General features: G+C 40.8%; 1 protein-coding gene and 1 non-coding gene across 2 annotated transcripts; one reads left to right on the top strand and one right to left on the bottom strand.

Annotated features, from left to right (window-relative positions):
- The first annotated feature begins 30 nt into the window (after positions 1–30).
- Positions 31–17,657, top strand: NCR3LG1 (natural killer cell cytotoxicity receptor 3 ligand 1). The gene is made up of 5 exons (XM_060606143.3): positions 31–264; positions 2,751–3,098; positions 13,315–13,629; positions 15,171–15,271; positions 17,549–17,657. The coding sequence occupies exons 1-5, from the start codon at positions 153–155 to the stop codon at positions 17,576–17,578; spliced, it is 906 nt and encodes a 301-aa protein (XP_060462126.1). The 5' UTR covers positions 31–152; the 3' UTR covers positions 17,579–17,657.
- Positions 1,839–1,971, bottom strand: LOC132662634 (small nucleolar RNA SNORA72). The gene has a single exon (XR_009602651.1). It is a non-coding gene; the product is annotated as a small nucleolar RNA SNORA72 (small nucleolar RNA).
- Positions 17,658–18,791: the final 1,134 nt, after the last annotated feature.

Raw genomic sequence — 18,791 nt, 5'->3', positions numbered from 1 at the left:
CGGTCTGCGGTCCCGCCCACTCAGCGTCTCTGTTGCTGAGGGCGGGTTGAGTTACGTAGGGGAAGCTTCTGGAGACAGCTTAGTAGGCGGACCCAGGCTCCGGCCGGTCCTTTGAGCAAGTGGGCGCAGCCAAATCGCGTGTGGCAGTGGACATGGCTCACGGGTCGGAAGGCCGTGTGTCGCGGGGCTGCAAGCTGCCTCTCCTGCTCCTTCATGTGTCTCTGCCTCTACTTCTGTTCCTGTGGCATTCGCCGCCCAGCGCAAGTAGGCCCGCTGCGCCCGGAGAGAGGGGGTGGGGGGGGGGGCGGCTGGGTGTGTGAGGTAGGCGGAGGTGGGGGGGGGGGGTGGAGGCAGGGTGGGATGCGTAGGCAGGATGGGGTGCTGGCCGCGCGGCAGCCCCCTCACCGGTCCGCGACAGCAGGAGTCCCGTCCCGTCCGAGATCCGCAGCCGCTCCGGGCTCTAACGAGCTCCGGGAGCTCTCCTCTGAAATTCGAGTTCGTTTACTCATTCATTACTGTACTGTCGGCTGCTGTGTGCAGAGTCGGCCCTTGTAGAAACCTGGGGCGGGGGGCCTCCTTTGATTCTATGCTCTGAATGCTCTGTGAATTTCAGAGCCGCTTGCATCATTTTGCTACAGCTGAGAAGGCAAAGGGGGAGGAAGTGAAAAAAAAACACTCTACCTGCTTATCCCACGTGTTGTCCGGGAGGCATCTTCACTTTACTGAAAAGTCTGCCGAGAGTGAGGGGAACGTTTTAACCTCGTGGTGATATTCAAACCTTCTCTTTTACTTTTTTTTTTTTGGGGGGGGGGGGAGGGACACTGATGGATGTTTCTGTCTAATTATCGAACAGGACACCAGAAGGCTGAAAGGCATATGAAGAGATGTTTAAACTCATTACTAATCATAGAATAGAAATTAACACAGTAAAATATCACTTGACGCTTACTAGACTGGCCAGAGTAGGCCAGGCTGTGCCAAGTGGTGGTGGGTGGATGGTTAGGGATGTGGGAATTTCGGAGACCATCTGAGTGTCCATCCTTGGGGCTGTACATGAGCCAAATGTGGATTTGCATATAGAGAACTTGTCAACAACTTCAACCAATGGACTAGCCGTACACATAGCAGTGAGAGGATCTTGAAACAGTGCCAGAAGCAGAAACAGTAACATGTAACTCCATAGCATTTTCATAAGTTTGAGAAACAAAACAAGGCAGTTTTAAAGAGAACAAAAATGTAAGCATTAAACATCTTAGAATGGGTGCCTGTTGTGGGAGGGAGATGGAAATAAAAAATAATAAATAGTATTTCTATATACTTGCAATGAGCAATCCAAAAATAAAATTAAGAGGAAAGTTCTATTTATGAATCCATCAGAAAGAATAAAATACTTAGGAATAAGTTTAACAAAAGGAGCACAAAACTTTTACTCTGAAAACTATATGTTTTTTTAGTTTTATAATTCATTTAATGGCAACTGGTAATCATCAAATTATCAATTGTTATCTTTAAAAGTGATTACACTAGGGGCGCCTGGGTGGCTCAGTCGGTTGAGCAACCGACTTCAGCTCAGGTCACGATCTCACGGTTCGTGAGTTCGAGCCCTGCGTCAGGCTCTGGGCTGATGGCTCAGAGCCTGGAGCCTGCTTCCGATTCTGTGTCTCCCTCTCTCTCTGCCCCTCCCCCATTCATGCTCTGTCTCTCTCTGTCTCAAAAATAAATAAACATTAAAAAAAAATTAAAAAAAAAAAAATAAAATAAAAGTGATTACACTAGCTTTGCTATCATTTCTCAAGGATACCTAGACTTACAGATATTTCCCACATAAGATGCATCATATGAATCACCAGCATTGATAAAACCAGATCCAGGGAAAGAACTAAGTTTGGGGAGACATGCATGATCTTAATATAGCAAATGTTTAGCCTGTCTTGATTATTTACAAAATGAGAACAGCAGGAATATTTGCTGTTGAAAATTTTTAAAGAAGATCTAAAGTGAAATGGAAAAATTATCCCATCCTAAGTTTTTTTAGGCCGCCTAACAAATACCTTAGACTAACTGGCTTAAACAACAGATTTATTTCTCACAGTTCTGGAGGCTGGGAAGTCCACCATCTAGGTGCTGACTGAATTGAGTCCTGGTGAGGGGCCTCTTCCTGACTTGTAGAGGAATACCTTCTTACTTTATCCCCTGGTGCTGAGAAAGAGATCTCTCTGCCTGTCTCTTATTAGGACACTAATCCCATTAACGAGGGCTTCACCTTTGTGACCTAATCACCTCCCAAAGGCCCCACCTCCAAGTACCATCACACTGGGGGTTAAGCTTCAACTGTGTGAAATTTGGAGGGACACAAACATTCATTCCATAGTACATCCCCAAAACACATTTATGGATTGGAAGACAACATTATTAAGATGGTAGTACTCCCCAAATTGCTACACATTCAGTGCAATTCATGTTAGAATTTCGGCTGAGTTCTTTGTAGAAATTGATAAACTGATTCTAAAATTCCTCTGAAATTGCAAGGGACATAGAATATTGAAAACAATCTTGAAAAAGAAGAACAAAGTTGAACACTCTTACGTGGGTTAATGCAGGGCTGTGAACTAAGAGCGTCTGTACCTGAAACACCCCCTTCCCCTCACAAAAAAAGGGATTTGTTTCCATTTATGTGGTAGTGTTTGAGAGTATCAGGCCTATGTTTTTTTCCAACAGTCTCCCATAACTGAATTCTCTTATTGCCACAGGTTTCCTGCATGTCAAGATGGCAGGGACAACTCAGACTGTGCTCCTGAATGACAATGCCACTATTTTCTGCCAAGTCTATGGTTACCCCTCCCCAAACATAACCATTATGGGTGTCACCTGGTTTTGGAAGAATCCAGGGTCTGCAACAGAAGTTAAGCTATTTGAGTTTTTTGGAGGCCAACAAATGACAGGTCGACCTGGAGCCATGGTGCGTCTTAAGAGTTTGGAGAGTGGGAATGCCTCACTGCAGCTGCCAGGGATCCAGCTGAGGGAAGCAGGAGAGTACCGATGTGAGGTGGTGATCACCCCTCACAAAGCAGTGGGAAAAGTCAAGCTGGAGGTTGTGGGTGAGTTCCCTGGGGGCAGGGCCCTGTGGTTTCCATGGTACTGAGGCTTGGGGTGGAGTTGTGGCTTGGCCAGAATGAGCAGAGGTTTAGAGCATGCCTATGAGTTAGACAGATGGTTTTGAGTCCTGGGTTTCCATGGACAGCTGAACAGTGTTGGGCAAGTTATTAATCACATAGAACCTTTTTCTGAACAAATGTAATAGTACCTGCCTAGGAGGTTTATTGTGGGGAAGAGTCTATGAGAAATTCAGGTAATATGCTTAGTATAATGTATGGCCCACTGTAAGTGCTCAGTGAAAGACAGCTATATAAGTTATGATATAATTTACTTAGTGTATGGATGGTGAGTGTTTACTGCAGAGGTGTCTCTGAAAGATAGCCGGGAAAGGAGTGAGATGCTGGGTTCCATAGATCTGAATCCTGTTTTATTTTTTTTTTTAACGTTTATTTATTTTTGAGACAGAGAGAGACAGAGCATGAACGGGGGAGGGTCAGAGAGAGGGAGACAGAATCCGAAACAGGCTCCAGGCTCTGAGCTGTCAACACAGAGCCCGATGTGGGGCTCGAACTCACGGACTGCGAGATCATGACCTGAGCCGAAGTCGGCCGCTCAACCGACTGAGCCACCCAGGCGCCCCTGAATCCTGTTTTAGCTTTGCTGCTTCCAAACTGGGTGATTGGGCCAGCCACTTAACATTTTTGGACCTGAATTTTCCCCTGCACAAAATGGGGTGATAAATCACACCTGTCTCATGATGTTCTGAGGATTACATAACATAATGCATGAACATGCCCAGCTGGGTGCTGGTGTGAGGTAGGTGCTCAGTGAAGACTTGCAGCAACAGCCACACTGTCCACCAAACACCTCTTTGAGCTCTCCTCTGTTATGATGGTCTGATCATATGTAGATGAGCTTTGGGGGGTGTATTTGTTTGCTGGAGTTTGCTGTAACAAAATACCACTGACAGGTGGCTTAAATGACAGAAATTTATTTTCTCACAACCCTGGAGTCTAGCAGTCTGAAATGAAGGTATCCGTGGGGTTGTTTTTTTCTGAGGGCTTTTTGCTTGGCTTGTAGATGGCCATCTTCTCCCTGTGTCTTCAGTATTCTTCCCTCTGTGCATGTGTGTCCTACTCTTTCCTTCCTGCAAGTACATTAGTCGTATTAGTCTAGGGCCCAACCTAATGATCTCATTGTAACTGAGTTACCTAAATAAAGACCCTATTTCCAAATATAGTCACAGTCCGAGGCACTGGGGTTAGGACTTCAGCATATGAATTTTGAGAGGCCACAATTCAGCCTATAAAAGGGGGACGGCGTCTATGAGCCTTCCCAAAATTGTACTTAGGACTTTTAACATTTTGTACATATTAGTTTGGGGGATGAGAATGTTAAGTTAGGATTCATTTCCTCTGCAACTGACAGAAAGCTTAAAATAAAAGGATTTAAAAAAATTAATAGGTTTTATTTTTTAGAATAGCTTTAGATTGACAGAAAAATTGCAAAGATAGTACAGAGTTTTCATATCACTCCCATCTCTGCACACCACTTTCCCTATTATTAACATCTTGCATTAGTATGGTATATTTGTTATAAATAATGAGCCAATATTGATAATTATTATTAATTAAAGTCCATAGTTTATTCAGATTTCCTTAACTTTTAATCTGATGTCTTTTTTTCTGTTCCAGGATCCCATCCAAAATACCACAATACATTTAGTTGTTATGTGTCCTTAGGCTCCTCTTTACTGTCACAGTTTCTCAGTTTCACAGACTTTTCCTTGTTTTGGCAACCTTGATATTCTGAGGAGTAATGGTCAGGTATGTCATAGGATGCCGCTCTATTGGCATTTCCCTGCTATTTTTCTCATAATTCACTGGAGTTATGGTTTTGGGGGAGGAAGATCACAGAGGTAAAGTGCCATTTTCATCCCATCCCATTTCTTTGAATGATTTATGACTCTTGGTGTTGACCTTAATCATCTAGCTTTAGTATTTGTCTGGTTTTTCCCCTATAAAGCTACTCTCCTCTCCTCTTTGTCATCTTATAGTCTTTGAAAGGAAGTCACTCTATGCAGCGTACATTTAAGCTGTGGTGAATTATGCTCCCCCTCCTTTAGAGTGGAGTAGTTACATAATTTATTTGGGATTCTTCTGCACAAGAGATTTCTCTCTTCTCCCTCACTTATTAATCTAAATTTATTGATGTCAGTTTGGACTCAAGATATTTATTTTGTACTTTAGGTTATAATTTCATACAACTTTATTTTGCTCAAATTGTTCCTGCTTTGGCCATTGGGAGCATTTTCAGTTGACTCTTGTGTCTCTTTGACATACTCTCATCATTGTGGGGTTTTGTTTTGATCTAAGCACTTCCTTACTTTCTGGCACTAGAAGATGCTCCAGGATCATCTTGTGTATTTCTTGTCCCATTCCTAGAATCAGCCAATTATTCAAGGAATTCTCTCTGGTTCTTTTGATTGGAAAATATGTTAGAAACCAAAATGCGGGCACTAGATATGCTTGTCCCCACTGGGATATCATTGCTTCTGGGCCCTCTGAACTGACAGAGCAAATAAATATGTGTATGTATACTAATCTGTGTATATACAAAAATCTGTAAGAATTTCTATTTTTAACCATCTGTGTCTATATTTATTTTAATATAGTAGTTTTTAATGATGTCCCTAACTTTAATCTATTACCATATGAATCATTCTAGCCTCCTTCTTTTGCATATTTGTGAAACCCACTCCAGCAGTAAGAAACCTGGCTCCCATCGTCCTCTCGTCTATTTACTTAATTGTTTAATTCTAGTATATGTCTACAGCCATATCAGAATTGTTAACTTGTACCCCCATGAGAAACAACATTATCACCCAGGGTATAGTACTTGCAATTCATCTTGTCTTTGTTCTTGTAGACTCCATTTATTTCAGAAGTTCCATTGGTCAGCACCTTTCCTCTGTCCCTTGCAGTGAGGCTCTTTTGTACATTTGTAGTACACTTAGATTTGTTGTTACAGTGTACCTTCTCTCTTTTTGGGGATTCCTTGAACTCTTAAATGGTTTATTTAAAATTTGCATACCTTAAGGTTCACTATGTGTGTTTCTAGTTCTGTGAGTTTGACATATATGTTACAGTATCACAGAATAGTTTTCACTGCCTCTGCTTCACTTATTTGCCCCTCCCCCTGGGCCCCTTACACCACTAATCTTTTTACTGTCCCCATAGTTTTGCCTTTTCTACAATATTATATAATTGAATTGGAATCATCAGTATGAAGCCTTTTCAGATGGGATTCCTTCACATAGCAATATACATTCAAGATTCCTCCATGTCTTTTTTTTTGTTGTTTGTTATTTTGGTGGCTTGATAGCTCATTTATTTTTATCACTGAAAAATATTCCATTGTATGGATGTGCCATAGTTTGTTTATCCATTCACCTATTGAAAAATATCTTGATTGTTTCCAGTTTTTGGCAATTAGGAATAAAGCTGCCATAAACATTCAGGTGCAGGTTTTTGTGTAGACATAATTTTTCATCTCAATTGGGTTAATACCCAAGAGTGTGATTGCTGGATCATATGTTAAGACTATGTTTAAACTTGTAAGAAACTGCCAGTTCTTCCAGAGTGACTGTATCATTTTGCATTTCTACCAGTCATGAATGAGAGTTCCTGTTGTTCTATATCCTCATCAACATTTGGTATCGTTAATTTTTTGTATTTTAGCTATTCTAGTAAGTATGTAGTGATATCACATCTGTTGTTTTAATTTGTAATTCCCTAATGACATGTGATGTTGAGGATCTTTCTATTTGCTTTTTTGTCCTCTGCATATCTTCTTTTGAAAGATACTTGTTTAGATCTTTTGACCATTTTTCAGTTGGGTTCTTTGTGTCCCAGTTGTTGAGTTTTAGGAATCCTCTGTTATGTTATTTATTTATTTTTTGAGTTATCTGTATATTTTAGATACAAATCCTTTATCAGATATGTGTTTTGCAAATATTTTCTCCCAGTTTATGGCCTGTTTTTTCATTTTCTTAACTGTGTTTTACAGAGCAGAAGTTCTAAATTTCAGTAAAGTCCAACTTACTGATTTTTTGCTTTCATGGATTATGCTTTTGGCATTGTATCTAAAAGCATATCACCAAACTCAAGGCCACGTAGAGTTTCTTTTATGTTATCTTTCTAGACATTTTATACTTTTATGTTTAGGTCTATGATACATTTTGAGTTAATTTTTATGAAAAGTATAAAATGCGTGTCTAGATTCCATGTGCAGACTTTGTGCATATGATGTCCAGTTGTTCCAGCCTATTTGTTGAAGATTATCTTTTCTCCATTGAATTACTTCTGTTCCTTTGTCAAAGATCAGTTAAATACATTTGTGTGGGTCTTTTTCTGGGCTCTCTATTCTGTTCTGTTGGTCTATTTGTCTATTCTTTCACCAATACCATGTTCTATAGATTATTTTAGTTTTACAGTAAGTCTTTAAGTAAGATTGTGTTAGTCATCAAATTTTGTTGTTCCTTTTCAGTATTGTGTGAGCTATTCTGGACCTTTTGCCTATCCTTATAAACTTGAGAATCAGTTTGTCAGAATCCACAAAGTACTTTCTGGGCTTTTGATTACATTGAATCTATAGATCAAGGTGGGAAGAATTGACACCTTAACAATATTGATTCTTCTTTTCCATGAACACAGAATATCCTTTCATTTATTTAGATTTTTTATTTCATTCATCAGAATTTTCTAGTTTTCTTCATGTAGATTCTGTACGTATTTTGTTAGATTTAAACCTAAATATTTCTTTTAGGTTTAAAGAAATTTTAAGGGGGCAGACAGGGCACTAATTTAAATGGTATTGGGTTTTTAATTTGAAATTCCAATTGTTTATTGCTTGTGTATTAGAAAGCCATTGACTTTTTTTTTTTTTAATTTATATCCAAATTGGTTAGCATATAGTGCAACAATGATTTCAGGAGTCGATTCCTTAATGCCCCTTACCCATTTAGCCCATCCCCTCTCCCACAACCCCTCCAGTAACCCTCTGTTTGTTCTCCATATTCAAGAGTCTCTTATGCTTTGTCCCCCTCCCTGTTTTTATATTATTTTTGTTTCCCTTCCCTTAGGTTCATTTGTTTTGTCTCTTAAAGTCCTCATATGAGTGAAGTCATATCATATTTGTCTTTCTCTGACTAATTTCACTTAGCATAGTACCCTCCAGTTCCATCCTGTAGTTGCAAATGGCAAGATTTCATTCTTTTTGATTGCTGAGTAATACTCCATTGTATATATATACCACATCTTCTTTATCCATTCATCCATTGATGGACATTTGGGCTCTTTCCAGAAAGCCATTGACTTTTATATATTAACCTTGAATCCTGCAGTCTGCTGCTGCTGTAATCACTTATTAGTTCTAGGGTTTAAATATTTTTTTGGTCCAGTGTTGGGGATTTTTCTATATAAACCTTGTGTCTGAGAACAGACAGTCTTATTTCTTCCTTCTTAATCTGTAGATCTTTTATTTTCTTCTCTTGCCCTATTATACTAGCTAGGACTTCCATCACAATATTGAATAGGAGTGGTCAGAAGAGATAGCCCTGCTTTGTTCCTGTCTTTAGTTTCTCACCATTAAGTGTGATGTTAGCTGTAAGTTTTTTGTAAATGTTCTTTTTCAAGTTGAGAAAGTTCCCCTTATCCTAGTTTCCTGAGAGTTTTTAACATGAATGGGTGTTGGATTTTGCCAAATCCTTTTTTTGCATAATTGATATGATCATGTAATTTTTCTTCTTTAGTCTGTTGATGTGATGGATTATATTAATTGACTTGAATGATGAAACAGTCTTGAATACCTGGAATAAATCCCACTTAGTTGTGGTGTATAATTATTTTTACACATTGTTGGGCTCAATTTGCTAATATTTTGTTGAGGACTTTTGCATTTAGTGTACTGAAACATATTGGTCTGTAGTTTTCCTTTCTTGTAATGTTTTCATCTGGTTTTGGGATTACTGTATTACTGGGCTTATAGAATGAGTTAGGATGTGTTGCCTCTACTTTAATTGCTAGGAGAAATTGTAAAAAATTGGTATCATTATTAATTTAAATGTTTGGTAGAATGCACCATTGAAACCATTTGGGCCTAGTGCTTTATTTTTTTGAGGTTATTAATTATTGATTAAATTTCTTTAATAGATGCAGGCCAATTCAAATTATCTATTTTTTCTTGTGTGAATCTTGGTAATTTTTGGCTCTCAAGGAATTGGTCCATTTTATTCAAGTTATTATATATGTGGGCATAATGGTGCTCATAATGTTCCTTTATTATCCGTCTGTTCATGGCATCAGTAGTGATCCCTCTTTCATTTATGATATTAGTACTTTATGTCTTCTCTGTTTTGTTCTTCGTTAACCTAGAAGCTTATCAATTTTAGTAATCATTACAAAGCCACAGTTTATGGTTTCATTGATTTTCTCCATTGATTTCCTGTTTTCAGTTTCATTGTTTTCTGCTTTAAATTTTGATATTTCTTTTCTTCTGCTTGTTTTAGGCTAAATTGCTCTTCTTCCTCTAGCTTCTGAAGGTGGAAGCTTATTAATTAAGATAGTTGATTTTATATTTCTCCTCTTTTCTAAAATATGTATTCAATATTATACACTCCACTCTAGGCATTTCTTTTGTAGCACCTGCAAATTTTCATAAGTAGGATTTTCATTTTAATTTCATTTGGTTCAAAATATTTTATTTATTTATTTTTTTAAATTTATTTATTTTTTTTATTTAAAAAAAATTTTTTTTAATGTTTATTTATCTTTGAGACAGAGAGAGACAAAGCATGAAAGGGGGAGGGGCAGAGAGAGACGGAGGCACAGAATCGGAAGCAGGCTCCAGGCTCTGAGCCATCAGCCCAGAGCCCGACACGGGGCTTGAACTCACGGACCGTGAGATCGTGACCTGAGCTGAAGTCGGACGCTTAACCGACTGAGCCACCCAGGCACCCTGGTTCAAAATATTTTAAAATTTCTCTTGAGACTTTTTCTTTGACCCATATATTATTTAGAATAGAAATGATTTATTCTCCAAGTAATTTAGAATTTTTCCAGCCATCCTTCTGCTTATTTATATCTGGATAGCTCCATTGTGGTCTGAGAATATACCCTGCATGATTTCTATTCTTTAAAATGTTTAAAGATGTAGTCTTTGAGCTAGAATGTGATTTATCTTGGTGAGTGTTCCACATGAACTTGAGAATAATGTATATTCTGCTGTTGGGTAAAGTATCTTATTAATTAATTCAGTCCAGATGATTGGTGGTGCTATTCCTTTCAACTATTTTCTTACTGCTTTTCTGCTTGCTGGTCTATCAATTAATGAAAGATGAGTGTTAAAATCTCCAACTATAATTGCAGATTTGTCTATTTGTCCTTGTAGTTCTTTCAGTTTTTGCCTCATGTATTTTGACATTCTGTTGTCAGGTGCATACAAGTTGAGGATTTTTAGGTTTTCTTGAATAATTGATCCCTTTTTCACTAAGTAATGTCTCTTTTTATCCCTAATAAAAATTTTGTTGTTGTTGTTCTGAAGGCTTCTTTTAAATTCACAGTTACTCTAGCTTTCTTTGGGTTAGCATTAGTATAGTGTGTCTTTCTCAATCCCTTTGATTTAAACCTATCTGTTTAAACCTGTCTTCCTATTTAAAGTGGGTTTCTTATAGAAAACACGTAGGTGAGTCTTTTGTTTTTTATCCACTCTGATAGTCTCTGTCTTTTAATTAATATGTTTAGACCATTCATTTAAAGTGATTATGTATATAGTTGGATTAGTATGTACCATTCTATTTAGTGAACTTGTTCTTTGCTTCTTTTTTTTTTTTTTAACCTTTCTCTCCCCCTCTTTTAAAAAAAATTTTTTTTAGGTTTATTTATTTTTCAGAGACACAGAGAGACAAAGCATGAGTTGGGGAGGGGCAGAGAGAGGAGATATGGAATCTGAAGCAGGCATCAGGCTCTGAGCTGTCAGCATGGAACCCGATGCAGGGCTGGAACCTGCAGACCATGAGATCATGACCTGAGCTGAAGTCAGACACTTAACAGACTGAGCCACCCAGGCTCTCCCCCCCGCCCCCCTCTCTCTCTCTCTCTCTTTCTCTTTATTGTAAAATATGTTTATTGATGATAAAACTTCTATAATTTACTACTGGTACTTGATGTTACAAATGTTAGGGTCTTTGAGATATGTAGGATCCTTGTAATGTAACTGGCATAAAAACCCCATGATTTGAGCTCTCCTAATCACTTTTGTGATTTCTGTTTCTTCCCACAAAGACCAGTCCTATGCCTTTCATAAATGCATCCAGTAAATGGAGAAATAAGCTGGGACAAAAACTGTACATTCTTTTAATCTACATGTTTTCCACACAAGATACGTTTTTTAAGAGGCTCCTTGTAAGGATTTTCCGCTGGAATGGGCAGGTCCTCATTGCTGGCTACCTGTTTTCTTTGAGTTTCCCTCCTAGAATAGATTTAGTGCCTTGCAGCTCTCTAGGTTTTCCTCTACTGTTATCACCCTGGAGCCCCATTGCTGTGGTAATGAAGAGTTGCTGAGGGGAAACAGTGGATCTTACCTTTAAAGCTCATTCTTGGAGACCTGTAAGCCCCTAGGCTGTGACCTTTAGAAGTGTTCCTAGGTGAGACCTGAAGGCTAGAGGGGGCTAACGTTGGCTAATCATCTTTACCCCAGGTCAGAGAAGGCTCTGGCAGTCTTTTCTCTTGAGAGCATCCTTTGTTATGGATATTGCACTGGGTATAATTTTTAAATACCTTTCCTCTCCCCTGGAACAGGAGGGGATTTTTTCTTGAATCTTCACTGTGAGAACCTGGTGGTGTTCCTGGTGGTACAACCAATGAAAGTATGGTGGCCGCCATGAGACTGAGCCCCCCCCCCCCAGGAGTTTCTTACTCTCATCCTTTAGAGATTTGTCAAGAGTTGCTACTTAAGTGCTTCTACTGGTTTATGGCTCTGGTATCTGCTTACAGTGCCATGATCTTGGCCGCGATTCTCTCAATCTGCCTGTCTAGTTTTCAGGGTGCTGGTTTGCCTTGTCACCTCGATTCTCTGATGGATCTAAGAAAACTTGTTGATGTGCAGTTTGTTCATCTTGTTACGACTTCCAGGGTCTTAACATGTTAGAAGGGAAACCAGAAGTCAACAATGATTTTTAAAAAAGGTAGTTTAGGGGCGCCTGGGTGGCTCAGTCGGTTAGGCGGCCGACTTCGGCTCAGGTCATGATCTCGCGGTCCGTGGGTTCGAGCCCCGCGTCGGGCTCTGTGCTGACAGCTCAGAGCCCGGAGCCTGTTTCAGATTCTGTGTCTCCCTCTCTCTCTGACCCTCCCCCATTCATGCTCTGTCTCTCTCTGTCTCAAAAATAAATAAACGTTAAAAAAAAATTAAAAAAAAAAAAAAGGTAGTTTATTGTCTTTCACACAACTGTAGCCAACCCAAGGCAGGTGAGGCAGTTTTGTGACCTCAGGGGACCCAGGATCCTCTTATCTTATCACTTTGCCATTGTCAACAGGTAGCTTCCACCTTGAGTTTGGAAGTGGTTTCTCTGTCTCTAGTCATCAGGTGGTATTCCAGCCATTCTGCAGGAAGGAGGAAGGGGGAGAGGAAGAGAAGGGCACAGTCCTTTTCTTTTCTTTTCTTTTCTTTTCTTTTTTTTAAAAAAATTTTTTTTTGGCACAGTCCTTTTCTCTAAGATACCCTTGTTATTTAAGGATACTTCCAGAAAGTTGCTCTCATCACTTCTGATTACAATTACTAGACCCTAAGTTCATATGGCTACATGGAGGTTGAAAGATGTAGCTTTAATTTGGATATGTCATTGAAGATTGGAAATTGGCCATTAGCAGTCTCTACCACAGCAGTGTTCCAAGCCTTTCCTCAGATTTTTACAGGTGTCTATGTAGGATACAAAGTAGCTTAAGAAACTCTGCTCTGTAAAATTGCTGTGAGAGTAGGGAGCCATAGCATATCAGCTGACACTGAAACCAACATTCCCAGAATATTTAGCCTGAGCAGAATCCCATTCAGTATGCTCACCTTTCCTAAAGGCTTGCTGAATCTTAGGATTGTTATTGAGGCATTGGGTTGATAGTAATCTAGTCCCTACCTACCCTCAAAGTATGACTTCTCTCTTGGCAGCTTTCCCAGTCAGCAGCTTGTTTCCAGAGCAAGCCATAGTGAAAGAAAAGCAAGAAACACTTATTTTGTGTATGTCAAGTGGGTTCCACCTTGACAACATTACTATTACGTGGAAAAAATTATCCCAGAAGGATCCTCAGGAGGTTTTTGAAGGCATCATCACTAATCACACCATTGAGAATGGTATGTTTAATGTCACTAGCTTCTTGATGCTGAAGCCCTCTCTGGAAGACAATATGACCATCTACCAGTGTGTGATATATCACAAATCCTTGCCTACCCCTCAGAAGCTCAATTTCACCTTGACTGTGATAGGTAAGCAACCTCTTGAACATTTCTCTTACTCTTCACCTTGAGGTCAGGTAACATAAAACTTTGGTTCCCAGGCAGTCCCTAAGGGAAGATTGGGGGCCAGTAGGGAGGATAGAAAGCTTGGTATGGCATAGCTCAGCCCTAGAGTCAGCAGTCCAGACTAGGTCTCTTAAGCCAGGGCAGATAGTCTAGGAGGTGGAGAGTGGTGACAAAAGTTCTCAGATGAAAACAGGGCTCCTTGTTAGCCATGGCAGTTTAAGGGACCTGGGTGGTCTATATGGCTTGGGGTGTGAAGCTTGCTAGCTACAAGGAGAGTGGGCATAGGATCCTGTCCATGTCTTCTGAGGATAAGGGTCTGTCAGGGGCCAGGGACCCAGCCCTGCCAGCAACTCTTCTGCTCAGGCCCCAGGTCCACTGCAAACTGTTGGCTGGTAGAGGCTGAGTCAGTTCTGCCTTATGGATTGTGCCCAGGATGGGGAGGCCATAGTGGAGTGGTCCTGCAGGAGCCCAGCACTTTCCCCGGACATATTGGATCCTTAGCTCAAGATCTACAACTCACTATAGAATCCTTCCTGCTGGTGGAATGAGGTCCATTGAGCACATATCTTGGCTTCCTTGGTCACAGCTCTGGTCCTGGGTGGGTATGACCCTTCTGATTAGATGCATCTGCCTGGAGCTATGAGGGGTAAAGAAGGCAGGGTCTGACAAGGAGCCCTGTGGGATGTGGTCTGGGTGTGCCAGATGGGCACTGGGATGGTCCTGGAGGGAGAGAGGAATGGTTCTTGGAAGGGCTAGGAATGTGTGTATGGGTGGTGTGTGAAGGGATGTGTACAGGGTATGTGTGGGGCATGGGGAGTATGAAATTGAAACACGCTTCGTGTGTATCGAATAAGGGGTTTGTCTGCATCATATGTATGTCTGAGTCCATTCAGGTTGCTATAACAATTTGCCACAGATTGGGTGGCTTAAAAACAACAGATCTTTATCTTTCACAGTTCCAGAGGCTGAAAGTTTGCAATGATTGTGCCACCATGGTTGGGTGAGGACTCTCTTCTGGGTTGCACACTTCTTATTGTATCCTCACATGGTGGAAGGGATGAGGGAGCTCTCTAGGGCCTCTGTCATAAGGGCACTAAATCCATTCACGAGGACTCTACCGGCATGACCTAATCACCTCCCCCAAACCCTATCTCCTAATACTATCACGCTGTGCATCAGGATTTCAGTACATGAATTGGGAGGGGGGGCACACATATTCAGTCTATAGGAGTAAGGGTATAGTAGTTTGGAAGCTTTGAACATTGCGTGGCATGTGTGTGTGGTATGTAGTGTTCAGTATTGCAGTGTTTTCTGGCAAGTGCTAAACACACTGTTTGATGGGTGGAGGTGTGTGTGATAGGATTGGAGGACGCCAAGACGGGTGGCAGAGGGTCACAGGGACAGGGAAAATGACATACAACCCCAGGTCCTAGCAGTGGTTGTGTGGTCTCTGGCTCCAGCCCTTAGGTTTCCTCTTAATGTTTTTTTCCTCTTTCCCTCTGCAGAATCTGAGAAGACAGCTTGGAGTTTGAAGAACATTTTTTTCTACATTGGAGCCCCCTTGTCACTTGCAGTGATTTTATTAATTATTTATCTTTTAAAAAAGGTAAGAGGCTCCAAAGCAAAGTTTAGCCCTATGTTTTGGAGTTGACTTTGGGAGTTCGGGGATTCTAGAATGCCAGTGGATGCCGTTGAGGGGTTCTTAGGATTGATATTGGTGTGTGTTTGTGGTATGTGGCTTTTCTGATGCTGCACTGATGAACTTTCTTTTCCGATCTCCATGTGGTGCTTTGTGACTCTGGGGAGACGCAGTGTAAAGCCCTCTGCCTCTTCGTAATGTACACATCTCATTGTGAATCAAACACTTTTGGTTCAGACCAGGTTTTTGAACCATGTATGGGCTGCACTGTTGTTCTCACACATAGAAACTGTGGCTCAGAGGTGAGAATTCTTTCTCCCGGGTGCTGATATTTTGTTAATAGTTCAATGAGATAACCTACCACCAGATTTCATTGGTTTAACTAGGAATTTCTTTATTTTTTTATTTCTATTTTATTTTAGAGAGAGGGCGCAAGTAAGGGAGAGGGGCAGAGGGAGAGAGGGAGAATCCCAAGCAGGTTACATGCTCAGCACAGAGCCTGATGTGGGGTTTGATCCCATGACCCTGGTATCACAACCTGAGCCTAAACCAAGAGACAGATGCTCAACTGACTGAGCCACTCAGGCACCCCTAACCCGGAATTCCTAACTCTCCCTAAGTGTTTCTGAACTAAAACATGTTTTCAAACATGTTCTTCCCTGACTATGGCCCAAATATCAAATAAAACAACTCAAACTGTAGAGGCCCAAGAGACCAAAGTAAATATGTTTTTTAAAATGGTTCCACAGAATAAAATTGCCTTTAGTTTTTTATGGGCCTGCCAAGGCAGAATCTGTGCAGTAGCTAATACGTCTCATTATAAGTGCCTTAGGAAAAATAGAATAATCAGTTAATTAAGAAAAAAGGCGGGGCGCCTGGGTGGCTCAGTCACTTAAGCGTCCGACTTCAGCTCAGGTCACGATCTCGCGGTCTGTGAGTTCGAGCCCCGCGTCGGGCTCTGGGCTGATGGCTCAGAGCCTGGAGCCTGCTTCCGATTCTGTGTCTCCGTCTCTCTCTGCCCCTCCCCCGTTCGTGCTCTGTCTCTGTCTCAAAAAAAATAAATAAACGTTAAAAAGAAAAAAAAGGCTATTTGTTTATCTAAAATTTGCCAACCGATTCATGGGATTTATTCTTTGGGTGGGACCTAGGCCAATGAGACGACTAGATATAAAGTGGTTTTCAAATGTGTCTTGTGGTATTTGTGACTGTTCTCCTATTTCTTGCCTTCCTCTGACTTCTGATATCCAGGTGCTCTCATGATAACCTCACGTTTGATGATGATACTTTTTGAAAAAGAGACTCAAGCCTTTGTGACTAGCCTGGATTCTGCAATTTTGCTCCAATTTTGTTTGCAATTTTGGCTCCAAACCTTCACCCTTCCTCACATCCATGTCCTTTGCCATGTAATATTGCAGTGTCCTCCAATTATAGGCTGCTCCTTAACATTGGGCTCAACCTTATGACTTGCTTTGGTCAGTAGAATGAGACCAAAGTAAAAGAGTGCCATTTCTAAGTCTAGGCCTCAAGAGACTTGGTGCATTTCCATTTGCTTTCTTTGGTGCTTCTGATGTTAGTAAGAGGAGGATGCATCCAAGTGGGCCTGTTGGGGGTGAGAGACACTGGAAGCAGAGCTTGCTGCAGGCTGAGCAACACTGGAAGTTAGGGCTAGTTGCTGTATTGGAGGCCACACTAAATCATCTAAATCAGATGACGGCCATGCAACACCCAGACAGGTGAGCAAATCTGGCTGAGATCATCAGTACTCAACAGAGCCAACTCTCAAATGAGTTTGAGATAAATACTTTTTTTTTTTTCCAGAGCCACTGTGTTTTGGGTTGGCTTGTTACACAGCAAAAGCTAACTGATACAGCTCCTCATGAAGCTGAATTTTGACTAGAATGTATGGTTGCTATGGAGATGTGCTGCTGAGACCCTTTGCAGAGAGAGCCTGCTATGGAGTGTACTCAGCCAACATGCTCCAGCTGTGTCATCTCAGGGAGCTGCTGCAGTATTTGAGCTTATGCCATGCTCTCCCTGGGAAGCCCTAGAAAATAGCTGAGAAGGCCAGGAGGCTTTGTAGTTCCCTGTTGGGGTGGCTAACACTTTCTCAGAGTTGCACTGTAGTCTGAGGCTCTTGCTACCCAATCTTCTCCTTCCTCGAACCTTCACAGATATGAGACCTGCATCATGGTCTAAAGTTTTTACCCCCATACTCATGTGCCCTCTCCCCTTTATCTTTCGCAGGCACGACCCCAAACACGTCCCTTATCCTGAGTCTTGAAAGCTTCTTCTCAAAACACCCAAACCTATACAGCAGAGACTGAAGAATGAAAATGAGGTGCTGTCATTATGATGCATTCGTGTCTTATTCACATGGAGGAACCACTAGAACATTGGAAGTTCTGGGGCGCCTGGGTGGCGCAGTCGGTTAAGCGTCCGACTTCAGCCAGGTCACGATCTCGCGGTCTGTGAGTTCGAGCCCCGCGTCAGGCTCTGGGCTGATGGCTCGGAGCCTGGAGCCTGTTTCCGATTCTGTGTCTCCCTCTCTCTCTGCCCCTCCCCCGTTCATGCTCTGTCTCTCTCTGTCCCAAAAATAAATAAAAAACGTTGAAAAAAAAAAAAAAAAAAAAAAGAACATTGGAAGTTCTTACACAGAAACATCAGAAACAAGGTTTCTCAGCGAATGCATAAGTAACTGAAATTACTTTTCCTAATGGCTTTAATGGTTTGCTCAAGAGCAGACTGTTCATTCTTCCTTCCTTAATAGCCTTCTGCCAATCGGCTCATCCAAGAAAAAGAAAGCAATGCTTTCCAAAGAAGACATACAGATAGCCAACAGATACATGAAAAGGTGCTCAACATCACTAATTATCAGGGAAGCCAAAACCACAATGAGATATCAGCTCATACCTGTCAGAATGACTATTATCAGAAAGACAAGAAACAACAAGTATTGGTGAGGATGTGGAGAAAAGGGAGCCCTAGTGCACTATTGGTGGGAATGAAAATTGGTCAGCCACAATGGAAAACAGAACAGAACAGTTCTATCTGAAAATAGAACTACCATATGACCCAGCAATTCGACTTCTGGGTATTTGAAGAAAATGAAAACACTAACTCTAAAAGATATATGCGCCCCTATGTTCACTGAAGTATTATTTACAGTAGCCAAGATATAGGAACAAGTGTCCATTAATAGATGAATGGATAAAGAAAATGTTATACCTGTGTCACACACACACACATATATAAAATGAAATATATATGTATATATAAATGGAATATATAATATATATGTAAAAAATATATATAAAATTCTGTTAACATATAATGTAATTTATTCATCTTGGAATTTTATTCACCCTTACAAAAAGAGTGAAATCTTGTCATTTGCAACAATATGCACGAAACACCTTGAGGGTGTTATGCTAAGTGAAATAAGTCAGACAGAGAAAGACAAATACCGTATTATCTCACATGTGCAATC

This window comes from Panthera onca, chromosome D1 (genome assembly GCF_046562875.1).
Source record: "Panthera onca isolate mPanOnc1 chromosome D1, mPanOnc1 haplotype 2, whole genome shotgun sequence".
Lineage (NCBI taxonomy): Eukaryota > Metazoa > Chordata > Mammalia > Carnivora > Felidae > Panthera > Panthera onca.
This window is presented reverse-complemented; position numbering and strand designations above follow the sequence as displayed.